The sequence below is a fragment of the Mobula birostris genome, chromosome 6 (genome assembly GCF_030028105.1).
Source record: "Mobula birostris isolate sMobBir1 chromosome 6, sMobBir1.hap1, whole genome shotgun sequence".
In the NCBI taxonomy this organism is placed as follows: Eukaryota; Metazoa; Chordata; class Chondrichthyes; order Myliobatiformes; family Myliobatidae; genus Mobula; species Mobula birostris.
This window is the reverse complement of record NC_092375.1, coordinates 28,559,667-28,578,552: the sequence shown is the minus strand read 5'-3', so window position 1 is coordinate 28,578,552 and position 18,886 is coordinate 28,559,667. Positions and strand designations below refer to the sequence as shown.

The 18,886-nt window shown below is 38.5% G+C and overlaps 1 protein-coding gene across 2 annotated transcripts in view; it reads left to right on the top strand.

Annotated features, from left to right (window-relative positions):
- The window catches only part of urb1 (URB1 ribosome biogenesis homolog), a 126,845-nt gene that overhangs the window by 55,718 nt on the left and 52,241 nt on the right, over positions 1-18,886 (top strand). Inside the window, exons 21-29 of one of the 2 annotated variants that reach the window (XM_072260096.1) lie at positions 4,329-4,499; positions 4,669-4,698; positions 5,586-6,450; positions 9,245-9,452; positions 12,549-12,735; positions 12,849-12,907; positions 15,628-15,818; positions 18,092-18,202; positions 18,297-18,360. In XM_072260096.1, the coding sequence (XP_072116197.1) occupies positions 4,329-4,499; positions 4,669-4,698; positions 5,586-6,450; positions 9,245-9,452; positions 12,549-12,735; positions 12,849-12,907; positions 15,628-15,818; positions 18,092-18,202; positions 18,297-18,360 (1,886 nt within the window). The remainder of the gene's footprint in view (positions 1-4,328; positions 4,500-4,668; positions 4,699-5,585; positions 6,451-9,244; positions 9,453-12,548; positions 12,736-12,848; positions 12,908-15,627; positions 15,819-18,091; positions 18,203-18,296; positions 18,361-18,886) is intronic. The other variant, XM_072260097.1, reaches the window with a different exon arrangement.

The window sequence follows — 18,886 nt, the reverse complement described above, 5'->3', positions numbered from 1 at the left end:
ATGGAGGCTACCAAGGGACCTATGACAACTCGGGAGGAGTTCCAAGCTTTTTTGGCTAAGTGGGAGAGACTATGCATACAGCAACTGTTGCCCGGGTTCTTCACCAGTCACAGCTTTAAGGGAGAGTGGCAAAGAGAAAACCACTGTTGGGGAAAAAAAAATTCTAATGAAACCTCAGCTAGAGTTTGCCAGCTGAAGTCAGTTGGAAGAAGTTTTTATGGTCTGATGAAACCAAATTTGAGCTTTTTTGGCCATCAGACTAAACGCAATGTTTGGCATAAGCACTGCACATCATCAAAAACTCACTATCCCTACCGTGAAGCATGGTGGTGACTGCATCGTGCTGTGGGGATGCTTCACTGCAGCAGGCCCTGGGAAGCTTTTGAAGGTAGAGGGTAAAATGAATACAGGACATTGCCACAAGCATAAAGCCAAAGCTACACAGGAATGGCTTAAAACAATAAACTTAATGTCCTGGAGTGGCCAAGTCAGAGTCCATACCTCAATCCAATTGAGAATTTGTGGCTGGACTTGAAAAGGGCTGTTCACCCACAATCCCCAGCAATCTGACAGAGCTTGAGCAGTTTTGTAAGAAGAATGGGGGAAAATACGGTGTCCAGATATGCAAAGCTGATAGAGACCTATCCACGCAGACTCAAGGCTGCAATTTGCTGTCAAAGGTGCATCAACTAAATAGTGACTTGAAAGGTGTGAGTAATTATGCAATAAATTACTTTGTGTTTAATAATCGTAATAAATTTAGACCAATTTGTCAAAATTTGTTTTCACTTAAGATGTGAAAGAGTTTTTTCTGTTGATCAGTGTCCGAAAAAGCCAAATTAAATCCACTGTGATTCTTTGCTGTAAAACAATAAAATATGAAAACTTCCAAGAGGGTGAATACTTTTTGTAGGCACTGTATCTCATAAATATATTTATTAACATTGCCTTCTCATCTTTCTGCAACAGAGAATTCCACAATCTCATCACTCCTAGAGTGATGAAATTTCTCCTCATCTCAGACCTAAAAACCTGATCCCATGTCCTGAGATTGTAAGCTCTGGTTTCAGAACCACCAGCTATCATCTGTGCCTTGACCCTTTTGACACCTGCTGGAATTTTATGTTTTAATAAGTTCTTATCTCATTCTTCTAAACTTTAATGAATACAGGTCCAGTGGATCAAATCTCTCATCATAGGGCATTCCCATCATGCCAGGAATTAGTCTGGTGAGCCTCCTTTTACTCCACCCCATGCAAATGTAACTTTTAACTAAGAAGGCCAAAAATGCACAAGGTATTGCAGGTGTGATCTCACCAAAACGCTGTATAACTGCAGTAAAGTGTCTGTTTCTGATGTTTTTAATCCGAGGTTCTTTTGGAAGTTAGGAGAGAGGCACAAAACTTGTTGCTTCACAATTGTTTTATAAAGCGTTAACAGACCAGAGAAAATCTGAAATGGACATGCAAGGAGTAGGGGCTGCTAGCAGAAAAGAGAGACAAAAGAAAAAGGGTGGCGCCAAACTTGAAGCACCTTTTTTTTTATATACATAATTAAGAAAAATTGCATTCAAATCTGCAGATAAGAGTCAGCTAGTCAGAAAGACCTTGTCTCAATGTCTCAATCTTAATTCGTACATACTTTTTGTTACTTTGAGCGCAATCTCGAAATATAGATTGCAACCCATAGGTCATCCCAGGACCAATGAATGGTCCTGTAACTGAAGCAGTAATGGATTGCACAATGGAAGTTTTACTAGTTACCAAATGGATTGCCATGTAATTGTAAGTTTAATGGATTGTCCTACAACCAAAATGGATTGCAACCAATATTTTTACAGATTTTTGAAAAAATTAACAATTGAGTTGCATCCTCACTCCTAATTTCCAAGCATTGGTGTATTGAAGCTAGAACTAAGTTTTCTCTCAGACAAATTGGAACAGAGGAATTTCTTATCTCTTTTGCTGCTCGTTAAAAATCTTCCACTTTGTCTGTGATGTTCAAAGCCCTTAAATCTTCATAATCATCTATTGGTTATACCAATTATTGGATTCTGGTGTTTTTAATCCTAAGTTCTTTCAGAATTCAGGAAAGAGACACAAAACATGTTGCTTCGTGATTATTTTATTAAATGTTAACAGGAGAATGAAAATTTGAAACTGACAGTAACAGGAGCAGAGGCTAGTAACAGAAAGGAGAGCCAAACGAATAAAGATGGTGCCTTATGTGGAACAGCTCTTATTGTACTACATAGATAAGAAAGATTCCATTTAAGTTTGCAGATGAGAGTCAGTCAATCAGAAAGCCTTTATTCAAATGATATAGCACCAAGGGAAGCCTTCAGAGCTTTCCAAAATCATACAGGTCTCATTGAACAACGACATATTCATACTGTGACCACTAAGAGCCATATACAGCACTGACTTATATATAAGTAACTGTATAAAATGCAAGCAGACAATTAATTGTTAACCTTCAAAGAAAAAAGCAATTAACCAATCAGATCTAACATATCTCTTGTAAAGAAACCAGCATGCAGCTTGCCTCTTTAGTGGGTTGCATTGCCTTCACGTTTGCTGTTCTAACAGCTACATCTTCAAAAGCTTCCAGAGGTTTGATAAATCCATTCTGAATTTGTCTCATCTCATTGATATTTTCTGTGTTGTGCTATCAGATCCTTTGTGGTAAACTGTTGATAACAAAGTAACAGGTCTATAGTTTCTGATTTGCTGTCTCCCAGATTTTTTACATTTGCTGTTTCCAATCAGCCTGAATCATTCCAAAATCTGCAGAATTTTTATGAAGATGACAACCAATGCTTTTACTATTGGCATAGCTATCATTTTGTATTCTAGGATACAAATTGTCAATATCCAGGTCAATATCCAATTGTCAACTCCTTGTTGAAATGCTAACTGCATTTCATTAGTTTTGTATCTGTACTTGGCACAATGACAATAAAGTTGAATCTAATCTAATAATAAGAAATATTCAGTGACATGGATTGTACTTGAGTAAGACAATTTTTTGGGTCAAAGCAAATTTCTGACAGATTATATCAATGCTGACAATTTGCATGGAGAACAAATCACAGCTGGATTTAAATTCAGAATTCCGAAAGGAAAATTTGTTGCAAACTGTGTTTCCTACATCTAATCATGTACCATCTAGTTTCTCTGAACGTTCACTTGTTTCTATTGAAAGTTGAGAATTTTGTCTTTACTTAATGATCTTGGGATTTCTACCGAGTAGAATTGCTTATGCGTTGAAAATACCCAAAGAACATGGGTGTCTATAATGCAGTCTGTTAACCATCTTCTGAATATCCCTCAAAAAAGTAGGGAATATATCAGTTATATAATTTGAAAGCAGCATTTGCTGTCTCAGAAAATGATTCTGTGTAATGAACTTTTGCCATATTGGTGAGAAATAAACAGAAGGTTAGAAATAATTACTTGATAGGTATTAGTTGTTTGATAGATTCTAGTTGTTCTTTCTTTTTCAATCTTTTTATTAGTTTCATAAAATATAAACATGACATAATAATAGTACAAAGTTATTGGGAATACATTGTTATAATTAACATGAGTAATTATAAAACCAAATAATACTTAATTGACAAAACTCCCAATCATATAGGATACCAATGAATAATACAGAACAAAAAGAAGTATCTAGACAAAGATCATGAAAAAGGAAAAAAAAATAACCCCGTCAAAAAAAACTAATCTAAACAGAATTAATCAACTAAACTAAAAAAAGACCATGGTCGTAAAAAAATGGGAGAAAAGAAAATCTTAGCGGCAACGACTCGGTTCCTCTCAACCAACATCACAGAGAAGTAAAATAAGTCTGGAAATGGTCAAATTACATCATATGAAAATGCTGAATAAATGGTCTCCAAGTTTTTTCAAATTTAATGGAAGGGTTATAAACCACACTTCTAACTTTTTAATTAAAATTTTTTCCAAAATATCCATTGGATATAAGTGTGGAAAATTAGGAGAAACAGTAATTAAAAGGTTTCTAACCTGTAGGTATCTAAAAAAGTGAGATCTGGGTAAATTATATTTATTAGAAAGTTGATCAAAGGACATAAAACAATTATCCAAAAATAAATCACGAAATCGTACTATATCTTTGATTTTCCAATCAGAGTAAGCTTGATCCATAGTGGAAAGTTGAAAAAAGAAATTAGATATAATAGGACTTGCTAAAATAAATTGGTTCAACCCAAAAAATTTTCGAAATTGAAACCATATATGTAAAGTATGCTTAACTATTGGATTATGTTATTCTAATGGTTCTGAATCTGTTTGTTGTTACAGTTGGGAAGAAGCACTGGCTTAAGACTGATTGAATTATGTATTGATCTCTTGAAGTCACTGCTACATAAATGTGAACAGTCTGAAGATATTATTGAAGAGAAATTAGAAAAGCAAGAAAATGAGCTTTTCATTGACTTTAATTCTGACACAGATGAACTGACAAAAGAGCAGGTATTTCATCAGAAAGCTTTGTTTTGCTTTGATAGGTTAAATATAAAAAATGGAATGACAAGAATAAGATTTCTTAACCTTGAGAAAAATTATGAATTTTAGCACTACAGAAAATATGTATTTGTTTTAACTTTATTTTGTTAACTATATAACCCTTTCCCTTATATAGTTCCCTGCTGCAGATATTGATTCCTTGCAGGTATGTAGTTTCGTCAAAATAGTCATTATTCAATTGTTCAAATGTCCTCTTTTTTTTTTAATGGAATATTAAGTTCTGCCGGCAAGACCAACATTTGTTGTCCATCCCTAACTATCCATGAGAAGGCATTGGTAAATCACTTTCTTGAACCACTACAATCCTGGTGAAAGTATTCGCATTACTATGGCTTATAGCATGTTTCAGGATTGCAATAATGCAGAGGGAACAGGCGTAGAGGTTCCAAGTTAATGCGATATGTAATTGAGAAAGAAGCCTGCTGTGTTGGTCTTCCCATTCTGCTGCTGTCCTTATCCTTGATAGAGATGACTGGTTTGGCGGGTGCTTTTGGAGTAGGTTTGGCCACGGTTGGGATGTTGAGCTTTTTCCAAATTTGTGCAAGTGTTTATCTAAGATCTTAGAAATTTTTTCTCAATTTGTTCTGATAAAAGATCGCAAACCTGAAACATTAATCTGTTTTTGTTACCACTGAATGTTTCAACCTTTTTTTGTTTTGTATTTCTGATATTCAGTATTTGATTTTAATTTTCAAATAGAAGGCAGAGTTAATCTTAAACTCTCTTGTGAATTTTCATGATTTTATTTATTGCTAATGCAGTGCCAAATATTAGGTTGTCATTAATGATATATCTTACCTAATTTCTGAAATTAGTAAAGAAGATCAATTAATATTTAAAGAAGGCAGACACTTCTGGGACTCTGACAGAATTCAGTTTTGCATCTGACTGAGTCAGTTCCAATAAAGCATCCTGTGTGAAATTAACTTGGCATTTCCTCCTAGGTGCTGTCCTACCTGCATATATTTGCAGCATTTTCTGTGTCTGCTTCTGATGTTTTTTGTGTCATTTATTCTCTACTGTTAATTTTAGGTTCTGGAGAGCATGTTATCAGCAATTTTTAAACACCCAACACTGGAACAGTGGTTTATGGCTTTGGAATTACAAGCTTCACCAACACACAGTCTTAACCCTATCAGCTTCAAAATGTTGTCAGCTCAACTTAGCTCAGGCACCCTAAGCCTCCTCGGACTAAGTGTCCCATTTTTGCAGAGACTTGGTCGCATGGATATAGTGTTAACTTATTTTAAAGCTATAGAGGAAAGTGTTTTGAAGGAACTTGAAATGAAAAAGTTATCTACACCTAAATCAACAGTAGTGAGTAAAAAAACCTTGTCTTTAGAAGCCCTGGAAAATTTAAACAACTATATGGATAGAAATTCGCTCAAAAATATTGTGACATCAATATTGGAACTCCCAGAAGGATGTCTAGCTCTTGAAAGTAAACCTGAGGAAGAGGGTGATGGAGTGAAACAGCTGAGCTTTTATGGAAAGGCTTTGGTAAAAATCCTCACAGAAAATCACCAGAAGACTCCAGACAGAGATGATCTATTATTATCATGTGACCATTTCAGTGCTGTTGGAACACTTTTACAATATTCTAACTGTGAAGAGTTGGAGAAGGTGGTTCTACGAGTTCTAGTGAAAGAGCCAGTATTCACACAGGCCGTGAGGCCAGATATGTTTCTTGATTGTTTGAATCACATGACTGAAGATTCCCTTTCAATTTGCAAATTTCTTATTCAGCACAACAAGACCAGCCTTTTACAGTTTGAGCTTTGGTGTTTAGAACCAGGCAGAGTGAAACATCTTCGGAAAAATATGAATGCTTACCTTTCGCTTCTTAGCACATATCTAGAGTGCCAAGAAAAGAGTAAATATACACGACCAGAGAGAGGTAATTAACTTTATAAAGCTATATTATTAGGTTTCATCCTTTTGAATCTGCTTTTATTGGGAATTGTTATTTGATAAGAAGTTACAAGTGTTTGCTTACCTGTTAGTATTAATGGTTGTTTCGTAGGCCCATCATGAAATTTGCATAAGTTATTCCACAAAATGTGTTCCAATTTTAGATCTACGAAACAGCAAGCAGAAGATACCAGTTGTGATGGATCTTGATCTACCCAGCAAGTCTTTCAGTAATTTTCAGTGCTGCTCCTTACCCGAAGAGGATGGCAATAGCTAATCCATGAAAGTTTCTCCAGAGAAACTTTAAGCCAGGGTTATTTGTGAAGGAGAGAATAAGCCTTCAGCAATGAACCTGTTTAAAATATTGATGAGTGTGACCACAGCATCTAGCGCAGAGTTCCACGCACCCAGTTTTGATCTTAACCTTGGGCACTTCCTGTAGCATTTTCAGTTTCTCTGTGTACTTCAATTTCATTCTGCATTCCAAAGACAAGCCTGTGGATTAATTGGCCACTGTACATTACTGTGCACATTTTAGGCACATATAGCTAGAGTGCCTAACACTTTTGCACAATATTGTATATTGGTTAAAATAGGAAGGTGGTAGGAGAGCGGAAATAAGAGTACTTAGCTTTGTATTAGCTCAGTAGTATTAAGGGGCACCCCTGGTCAAAATTTCTGTTACTGTGAATAGCTAAGCGAGTAAAAGATGAACTGATTTCCAAAAGGTATAAGGTTAAAGATGACACATTTCTTTAATATTTTAAGCAAGAAAACTTTTTTATTTCCATCTTTTACAGTTTCAAAATAGCAAAAAAGGAAAGGGGCCTGAAGCAAAAGTTTGGGCACCCTGCATGGCAGTACTTAGTAACATTCCCTTTGGCAAGTATCACAGCTTGTAAACGCTTCTTGTAGCCAGCTAATAGTCTTTCAATTCTTGTCTGGGGGATTTTTGCCCATTCTTCCTTGCAAAAGACTTCTAGTTCTGTGAGATTCTTGGGCCGTCTTGCATGCACTGCTCTTTTGAGGTCTATCCACAGATTCTCGATAATGTTTAGATCGGGGGACTGTGAAGGCCATGGCAAAACCTTCAGCTTGCGCCTCTTGAGGTAGTCCATTGTGGATTTTGAGGTGTGTTTAGGTTGATTATCCTGTTGTAGAAACCATCCTCTTTTCATCTTCGAGGAAGAGGTACAGTCGATGTTTCAGGCCGAGACCCTTCGTCAGTCCTGACGAAGGGTCTCGGCCTGAAACATCGACTGTACCTCTTCCTAGAGATGCTGCCTGGCCTGCTGAGTTCACCAGCAACTTTGATGTGTGTTGCTTGAATTTCCAGCATCTGCAGAATTCCTGTTGTTTGCTCTTTTCATCTTCAGCTTTTTTACAGACGATGTGATATTTGCTTCCAGAATTTGCTGGTATTTAATTGAATTCATTCTTCCCTCTACCAGTAAGTGTTCCCCGTTCCACTGGCTGCAACACAAGTCTAAAGCATGATCGATTCACCCCCGTGCTTAACAATTAGAGAGGGGTTCTTTTCATGAAATTCTGCTCCCTTTTTTCTCCAAACATACCTTTGCTGATTGCAGCCAAAAAGTTCTATTCAAAAGGTTCAAAGGAACATCTAAACAAGCCTGATGCATTTTGGAAACAAGTCCTGTGGACTGATGAAGTTAAAATAGAGCTTTTTGGCTGCACTAAACATCATCGAGAATCTGTGGGTAGACCTCAAAAGAGCAGTGCATGCAAGACAGCCCAAGAATCTCACAGAACTAGAAGCCTTTTGCAAGGAAGAATGGGCGAAAATCCCCCAAACAAGAATTGAAAGACTTTTAGCTGGCTACAAAAAGTGTTTACAAGCTGTGCTACTTGCCAAAGGGGGTGTTACTAAGTACTGACCATGCAGTGTGCCCAAATTTTTGCTTTGGGCCCTTTTCCTTTTTTTGTTATTTTGAAACTGTAAAAGATGGAAATAAAAAAGTTTTCTTGCTTAAAATATTAAAAAAATATGTCATCTCTAACTGTATGACTTTTGGAAATCAGTTAATCTTTTACTCGCTTAGCTATTCACAGTAGCAGAGATTTTGACCGGGGTGCCCAAACTTTTGCATGCCACTGTGTATATGTATGTATGTCTGTGTGTGTGTGTGTGTGTGTATGTATGTATGTGTGTGTGTCTATATATATATATATAGACACACACACACACACACACACACACACATATATTAAAGGCATCCATTAGTCTTGCAAGACCATGGATCTGCTCCTGGAAAGTCTTCACTCTCCAGGGTTCGGGCCTGGGGAAGGTTGTATGGAAGACCAGCAGTTGCCCATGCTGCAAGTCTCCCCTCTCCACGACACCAATGTTGTCCAAGGGAAGGGCATTAGGACCCATACAGCTTGGCACCGGTGTCGTCGCAGAGCAATGTGTGATTAAGTGCCTTGCTCAAGGATATATATCTCTAACATATTAGCACAGTACTGTAAATTGCTCCTTAGTGTAAGTAAATGGCAAAAATAATTGCAAGGGAGAGAGCATAAATTGCAAAGTTGTCGGGAAATAAGGAAAGGGGTATTGAGTCAAATAGGATTTTTTTTTGGAAGCTGGCCCAAACTTGTCAGCTGCCTCTTATGTCATTTAAAGCAAATATCTTTAGGAATTGTTCAATAGAATGTACTCAGATGATCTATTGATATGCCTTGGTTATCATTAAAATATTTTCTACAGAAATAACCAAACAAAACAATGTAGCAGACAAATTGTCTTCTTGCTTCAGTCTTTGCAGATGTCATCAGGGTTATTAAGAATACCATGTGGACAAGGCTGTTAAGCAAAATTGCATCAGATGATCCATCCATTGAACTTGATTCACAGATGAAAGTATTTGCTAGATTAGTGCAACAGTTGCCATCATCACGTGAAGATGTTGCAGGTATTATGGAACAACTTCCTGCAGTGCTGGAGAAAACAGCAACTTTATCAAGGTACATTGCAATGTAGCCTTTTATGCATCATTTTTCAACCTAGAAAATAGCTGAGAGAATTTATAATCATATATAAGAATCTGAATCGAAGGATGAGTTATTTGAGGGAGGCAGCCAGAGTAACCATAACCTTGCACATAGAAATGGATATTAAGGGTGTTCTTAAAGAAAGAAAACAGTTGAGATAGTCAAGTGGGGAACTTGGAACCTGGGATCCGTCCAAATCACTATATTTTTAATGTCTTTTAGTCTGTTACCATTCTTAATATGCCACATGCCAGTAAGTGTAGAAGCAGAAAGAAAAGATAAATGAATGCTTGGCTAAAGCCATTAGGAGATAGTGACCATAATGTGATAAGTTTTAATCTACAATTTGAGAGGGAGAAGGGAAGATCAGAAGTGTCAGTATTACAGTTGAACAAAGGGGACTATGGACACATGAGGGAGGAGCTGGCAAAAGTTGGCTGGAAAGATACCCTAGCAGGGATGACAGTGGAACAACAATGGCAGGCATTTCTGGGACTAATACAGAATGTGCAGGATCAGTTCATTCCAAAGAGGAAGAAAGGTTCTAAGGGGCGACCGTGGATGACAAGGGAAGTCAAGGACAGTATAAAAATAAAAGAGAGGAAGTATAACATAGCAAGGATGAGTGGGAAGCCAGATGATTGGGAGACTTTTAAGGAGCAACAGAAGATAACTAAAAAGGCAATACAAGGGGAAAAGATGAGGTACGAAGGTAAGCTAGCCAAAAATATAAAGGAGGATAGTAAAAGCTTCTTTAGGTATGTGAAGAGGAAAAAATTAGTTATGACCAAAGTTGGGCCCTTGAAGACAGAAACGGGTGAAATTATTATGGAGAGCAAGGAAATGGCAGATGAGCTGAACAGGTACTTTGGATCTGTCTTCACTAGGGAAGACACAAACAATCTCCCAGATGTAATAGTGCAGCGATCCCCAACCACTGGACCGTGAGGAAACGATATAAGTCAGCTGCACCTCTCCTCATTCCCCGTCACGCTCTGTTGAACTTGAACATAGGGTTGCCAACTGTCCCGTTTTTGCCGGGACATCCTGTATATTGGGCTAAATTGGTTTGTCCCGTATTTCCCCCGCTAAGGTAGAACGTTCCTATGAAAGCCGAAATGGCGTGACGTGAAGAAGCAATTACCATTAATTTATATGGGAAAAGTGTTTGAGCGGTCGCAGACCCAAAAAATAACCTAACAAATCATACTAAATAACACATAAAGCCGAAAATAAATAACACTGACATATAGTAAAAGCAGGAATGATATGATAAATACACAGCCTTTATAAAGTAGAAATAATATGTTCAGTATAGTCGAGAAGATGAAGGCAAAACCAATTTGTGGGGAAATAATCGGCACGTACGCGCGTGCACACACAGGTGCCCGCGCAAGGCTTCATGGTCATGGTAGGCTTTGTTGGGATAAAGTGTCCCGGGATTTGACTGCTACCTTGTCCCTTATTTGGGATTGAGAAAGTTGGCAACCCTAGCTGTAAAAGACATTTTGAGGTGAGTTTAACCCTACTTGAACCCCCTCCCCCCCCCCCCAACCCGGCTCGGCCGGTCCGCAAGAATATTGTCAATATTAAACCAGTCCGCTGTGCAAAAAGGTTGGGAACCCCTGTAATAGTGGCTAGAGGACCTAGGGTAACAGAGGAACTGAAGGAAATTTGCATTAGGCACAAAATGGTGTTGGGTAAACTGATGGGACTGAAGGTTGATAAATCACCATGGCCTGATGGTCTGCATCCCACGGTACTTTACTTAAGGAGGTGAATCGTGGACGCATTGGTAATCATTTTCTAATGTTCTATAGATTCAGGATCAGTTCCTGAAGGGTACTAATGTTGGAGGGTAGCTAATGTTATCCCACTTTTTAAGGAAGAAGGGAGAGAGAAAACAGGCAATTATAGACCAGTTGGTCTGACATCAGTGGTGGGGAAGATGCTGGAATCAATTATAAAAGATGTAATAGCGGCATATTTGGATAGCAGCGGCAGGATAGGTCCGAGTCAGCATGGATTTACGAAGGGGAAGTCATGCTTGACTAATCTTCTGAAATTTTTTGAGAATGTGACTATGAAAATGGATATGGGAAAGCCAGTGGATGTAGTGTACCTGGACTTTCAGAAAGCCTTTGATAACGAAAGGCTTATAACATAAACAAGTGCCCGATGTTGGGGGACTCCAAAACCAGAGGCCACAATTTAAGAATAAGGGGTAGACAATTTAGAACGGAGTTGAGGAAAAACTTTTTCACACAGAGTTGTGGTTCTGTGGAATGCTCTGCCTCAGAAGGCAGTGGAGGCCAATTCTCTGGATTCTTTCAAAAAAGAGTTAGATAGAGCTCTTAAAGATAGCAGAGTGAAGGGATATGGGGAGAAGGCAGGAAAAGGTTACTGATTGTGGATGATCAGCCATGATCACAGTGAATGGTGGTGCTGGCTTGAAGGGCTGAATGGCCTGCTCCTGCACCTATTGTCTATTGTCTGAAGAGTTGGTGTGGATTTTTGGAAGGTTGGGATCTCTTCTGGGGCAGAAGTGACCTGTATGAGCAGGGTAGTTTGCCCTCCTGAACTGGAAGGGGTCCAATGTCCTTGCCAAGAGGGTGTGAACGGAGAGGTGAGATGAGTTCCAGAAGAACAGCTTAGCAGGTGGGAAGACTGACTCATGTATGGAAGATAGGGCAAATGGTCATGTGGGACATAACTGCATTTGCAGTGGTAATCTAGATTATGTGCTCAGTATGTGGAATGGACTTGAACACCAACATTCCTGACCTGGAAGCAGGAATGGAGCCCAGTCAGATGTATTTGGTCAAGTTCAATGTATTTTGTTCCCTAACTTAATACATTTATTAATAAAGTGGTTTTCCCATTCTCTTTATTTTCCTCACCATAAATTTACAGCATTGATATGAATGTGATAGATGTGTAAAGTGTATTTTTTGTCATGGGCATGATAGTTTATGAACATAATCTATTATTTTTTGTATTCTTGGTCATTTTTTGAGCATTCATTTCTTTTTGAGAAAATTACCGTTTTTATAATACATAATTTTCCAGGTGGACTTTAGCAGATGCAATAACAAATGTACTGGAGGAATACCCTGAGGACAAACAATCTTGGAGGAAATCCCTACTGAAGGCTTGCATCCGATGGTTAGTGTCCAACTATAGCAGCTACAAGGTGCAGGAAGAGAATATGAAGGAGACTGAAATGGCACTGCTGGGGAGATTGCAAGAATTACTGGTTAGTTTTATATTTATTGCCTCATTTAGGTGCAAGCAATGATCATTCGTCCTGTGAAAATTATAAATGTTATGAAAACCATTGATGCCAAAGCGTATACTTTCCTTTTGCAGATTTCAGTTGGTGAGGTCAGTTCAGATGATTGGAACAGTTTTGTAAAGAATGGGCTTAAGTAAGTTAAAATGTTAATTCATTTTGGCAACTTTGCAAAAAAATGTACACATCTTGATAATGTTTTAAGCAGTCATGTTTAACAGTTCAACAGTGTGTGTAATTAAAATTAAAGAAGCGTAAAGATTTGGAGTAGTGTAGATAACTCTTGAGAGTTGGATGACTACAGGAATATGGACAGGAATACAGGAGAGGAATTTGAAACTGACTTTAAAACTAAGGCATTATTCGACATGCACTATATTGAGTGAATAGGACTTAAGCAATGATATTGTGGTCAACCTCAAAACCATGGAGTTAGAACATAGAAGGAGAGAAAGATTGCACTGGAATGATCAAATCCAGAGATAACAAAATTGCAGATGAGCTAAGTTACTTCTATAGGAGTATAGGCAGGTGGAATAATATCTGAAGATCATCTTACTACTAAACATAACTCCAAAGTTTAAAGCAAACTTGCTCAGTTTCAGATTTTTGCTAGGGAGAGAGATGGAGTTTGTGGCAGTGACCAATGACAATAACTCCAGTTTTCTGAATAGTTATTGGAGGATTTTTGTACTTATCAAGTGGTATACGTGGGACAAATAGACAAACAGTTTAGAAAGGGTGAAAGTATCAAGAGAGTTAATGGTGTTTATGTGAAGTTGGGAGGTCATCACCATACAGCACATGATCCAGATTTTCCTCATCCCCGGTACTGTCTTGAGTGGCGTGTAGTTGAGAAATAGGAGGGTTACAAGATTGTACTCTTTAAGAATTCACTGGATGTAACAGTGCTGGAATGAAAAGTGAAACATTTGCTGATTTTTCTTTACTGGATGATAGTAGAATCAGACATTTTTATCTCTCCAAGATGGGAGAAGAAAAATGTTGTTATACAGCATATTCAGCTGTGTAGGCAACCATAAACAGTTGAAGAAGGATGATGGATAAATTATCATTATCACATTCACTAATAATGTCCAAAGTAAAGGCTGATTTATACTTGTGCGTATAGTCTACGCCATAGGCCTGATTTATACTTCTGCGTAGCCCTACGCCATAGCAAGCATGCGTAGTTGTGTCTGCATTGCTCTGCAATTCACCATCAAAACGCTAGTTGGCGGTGGGGCTTCTATGCCACTGGGTTGAGTTTCTTCGTGAGAGACATGGACGAGGAAATGCATTTCAAATATTTTCGGATGTCGGCAGGTAGATTTGACGATTTGCTTCATCGTCCCCAACCATTTATTTCGCATCAGTGTACAGACATGGCGGAGAAAAGCAACGGGAAATGCGTATGAGGAAATGCGATGCTACCAAGCGGACCAATCACAGTTGTTGCGGTCTGCTTCACCGCGACGCATGAGTTACATTTTTGGGGCGATGCACGTCACCCTACAGTGTAGGGTACGTGGTATCTACGGCGTACATTTGACACACAAGTATAAATCAGCCTTAACGGTGTCAAGAGGCATTTAAAACCTTATTGAAGACGTTCAGTAACAGCCCTGGGAAAAGTAAATATGAAGTTGTACAGCTACCTCACCACCTTAAAGATCTTGGAGAATAAAGGTTTGTTGGTGGTGAGCAATAGATGCAAGGATTGTATAATTAGAGGGTTTTTGGAGAAAAGTGATGATGATGATGACAGATTTGAAGGAGAAAGATCCATACTGAGGAGAGAGAAGAATTAAATATATCAGCTGATGTGGTCAGAAAGGTAGATAAGTTTTATGGTGTAGTTGTGAGGGAAAAGCTGGTCCATTTTGTAGACAAGATTTGGAGATAACTTCAAGAAAATGGAAGCTTTAGTGTTAAAGTTTGGTCTAAAATCTGAGAAGTGGTAGAGACAGTTTTCTAGATCGCATCATTCTTAATGACAAAGGAATACCTGAACTGTTGGTGGATAACAGGGAGATGTCTAGAAGGAGATGCTATATACTGTAATAAGAAAAACAGTGTTATTTTGCAGAGGATGATTCCTAAGCATCATCGGAAATTCAGAATATATTTTATGATCCAGCCAAATCCGGGCTGAATGATTAAACCAGTTTCTTACCATTTCTTTCAAAATTGTTTTCCTTGAACATAAGGTAACTGAGATATAGATGGGAATGGAGAAAATAAACAAAATGAGAGTGAGAAATAAGGTGAGAGTGGTTTCACCTATCAAATGGTGAAAGGCCTTGATAGAGTGGATGTAGAGACGATGTTTCCTATGGTGGAAGTGTCTAAGACCAGAGGACACACCCTCAGAATAGAGGGGTGTCATTTTAGAATGGAGATGAGGAGGAATTTCTTTAGCCAGAGGTTGGTGAATCTGTGGAATTCTTTGCCACAGGCAAAATCTTTATGTATACTTAAGGCAGAAGTTGATAGATTCTTAAGTGGTCAGGGCATCAAGGGATACGGGGAGGCGACAGGAGATTGCGGCTGAGAGGAATCGGCCATGATAGGCCAAATGGCCTAATTCTGCTCCTGTATCTTATGGTCTTACGGTTTTAGTGTGAAATGAGAGAAAATAAATTTGGAGGTGAAGGCTGTGAACTACAAAGGTGTGATAAATGGTGGGTCAAAGGCAAGAGAAAGATAAAGTATAGGGTGGTATATTGGGAACATGGAAGTTCAGAAGTATTGACTACAGTAGTTTTGATAACATGGAAACAAATTAATGTGTGTTGGCTCATATAAACTGTTCTACACGTGTTCATGGTTCTAATGATCCTTTTATAATGGCAGATATCGCTATACAGATCTGGGATTTTTAGAAGCCCTCCTGAAATTAATACCAGTATTGTATGAGAAAGAAGAGCTGGCTCAAAACTTGGTGTCGCTTCCTATGGTTCACATGATGGTAACAAATCATTCTTTGTTTCTGCCAACCATGCTGAAGAGCAGTGAGGATTCAGATGAAAATTCAAGAATAAAAGGTATGACCAGAATTGGAAGAATCATTTATAATTTTTATCTTGAACTCTTAATTTAAACAAAGTCCTTGTCAATACAAAAGAAGGATGAATAGCCATTCTGTTCACTGTAATGGTTTTCGACACACTTGGTTGTACCCTTTAAAGGAGTCCTTTAATTTTAACTAGGACTACGATTTCTACCTGATACTCAACTCCTGATCAATAAAAATTAAAACGCTGTTTCCAAAACAAAACAGTTTGCACATGTGTAAGACTTTGCAAGTTGATTTCCACTTACTGTGTGAGTAATACCGACCAGTTGGCCCCACTTTAGCCTTGAACTTGAGTCCTAATATTCTTAAGTGACATTGAACTGAATGATGAAGCACTTGGCTGAAAGCACCAGTAGCGTGCAACAACTATGTCACTGAATGAAGACTGCAGTCTTTGCGAGGACTTTTTAGTCACCTTTAACATGTAGTGTAATTGGGGTTTTGTGTAGCTGAGAAATAACTTCACTCCGTTGTATTTTACTCCGATGGAAATAAAAATCTGCATTCCATCAGCCTCTAGCTCTTTTGTCTATGAATTTCCAAGTCCTTCAGGAGCTTGACTGTTTCCAGTTTTTCAGTATTTAGAAAATACTCTGTTCTGTTCTTTATGGGGCTGATATGGATAACTTCATGTATCAATGCTCATATTTAGCAGCCACAGTTTTGCTCTTAGCTTGTTTTTCAAAATCCCTAAAATATATTGTGCACATTTAAATTGATTCAATTGCTGCTGATCTGTCTTTCACCAAACTGGATGTGCAGCATTTGTCTCTTCACGTAGGTTATTTATGTATGTAGTGAATAGCTGCAGCACATCTAAGTCCTTTGTAGGGCATCACTGATTACATGTCACTAATTTGAGTATTGGTCCAAATCCCTCTTTACTGAGCCACTTTACTCACTAGGTATAACATTGCTTCCAGTTCTTTACAAGGAATGATTCTGAATTTGCTTTAACGTTGCTTATTGTAAATTTGAATATTGCATCTCAGAATCAGGTTTATTATCACCAGCATGTGATATGAAATTTGTTAACTTAGCAGCAGCAGTTCAATGCAATACATAATCTAGCAGAGAGAAAAAAATAATAACAAATAAAATAAAACATAATAGTAAATAAACAAGTAAATCAATTATGTATATTGAATAAATTATTTAAAAATGTGCAAAAACAGAAATACTGTATACTTTAAAAAAAAGGTGAGGTAGTGTCCAAAGCTTCAATGTCCACTTAGGAATTGGATGGCAGAGGGGAAGAAGCTGTTCCTGAATCACTGAGTGTGTGCCTTCTGGCTTCTGTATCTGCTACCTAATGGTAACAATGAGAAAAGGGCATGGCCCTGGGTACTGGAGGTCTTTAGTAATGGACGCTGCCTTTCTGAGACACCGCTCCCTGAAGATGTCCTGGGTACTTTGTAGGCTAGTGTCTAAGATGGAGCTGACTAGATTTACAACCTTCTGCACCTTCTTTGGTCCTATAGCCCCTCCGTACCAGACAGTGATGCAGCCTGTCAGAATGCTCTCCATGGTACAACTATAGAAGTTTTTGAGTGTATTTGTTGACATGCCAAATCGCTTCAAACTCCTAATGAAGTATAGCCGCTGTCTTGCCTCCTTTATAACTACATCAATATGTTGGGACCAGGTTAGATCCTCAGAGATCTTGACACCCAGGAACTTGAAGCTGCTGATTCCTCTATGAGGATTGGTATGTGTTCCTTCCTGAAGTCCACAATCAGCTCTTTCGTCTTACTGACGTTGAGTGCCAGGTTGTTGCTACGGCACCATTCCACTAGTTGGCACATCTCACTCCTGTACACCCTCTCGTCACCACCTGAGATTCTACCAACAATGGTTGTATCATCAGAAAATTTGTAGATAGTACTTGAGCTATGCCTAGCCACACAGTCATGTGTATACAGAGAGTAGAGCAGTGGACTAGGACTTCCCCTATCAAGATCCTTTTGCTGTATCCTGTGTCCTTTAGCTGTATCAGACTTTTAATCTGTTTATCTCCGAGTAATATAATGCAGTGTTTCTCAATCTCGTTTTTGCTGTGTCTCAAAACTCCGAGTAGTCACAGTGAACTTTATCTAAAGGCTTGTATGTCCTTTGAGATTCCGTATCCAATGTTGAATACAAATGTCTGCTAATCTTGTTTTGTGTACCAAATTGGATGAAGTAACTCCACTTTTGAGAGGTATTTTTTAGTTAAGATTTTGTTTTGCTTCTTTTTGGCAGATGCTCTAATTGATGTGTTACTAATCTTGGTCAGACACTGTCCATCAGTGTGCAACAGGAACCATTTTCCTGTATTGCTGGGAGCATATGGAGCAACACTCAGCATCACAGGTAGGTATCTTATTTCTGTGATTACGTTTCATATAATTGAACGTGCATAATTATTTCCATTTTATTTTCTACCTTTTGTTTTTCTTTGGTGAAGATCAGAAACTGCTGCTGCTCCTACAGTCCTATGAGAAAAACAACGTTAGCCTTGCTGAGTTCAGGTGAGTTCAGATGCATCGCCTCTGATCTGAGCCGACATTTACGTGCCAGGCGGCACCTAATTAATTAGCTTGTTTATTTTGGCTTTTTTCTTAAAGATGTGTTGGCTGCATCCTGGCTACCGCTGCATTCTCTGCAACAATGTATCGGGCCGCGGCCCGGGGGTTGGTGTGGTGGGACACTGGGGTGTCATCTTATTGTTGTCTGCTTCCATCAGGGCAACCAGGTCATCTTCTTCTAGGTCTGCCTGCCTCGATGTCAAAGGTCGAGGTTCGTCATCTGCTATGGCTAATGTGGAAGGCTTGCTTGACTGCTTAGCCTCGCGCATTTTTCTATCATACAGTTCTTTGTAAGCACTCAAACCATCTTGCAAATATCCCCTAAACCGACGTACCCTTTCAAAATTAAAGTCATACTTTATCATTGCAATAAAAATCTCACGCAGTTGCTTCACGTTAGGTTCCTGGAGGACTTCACTTTCGGTCCATTCGCTACTGCATTCGGTTTCAATTGTTATCCTTTCCTCTT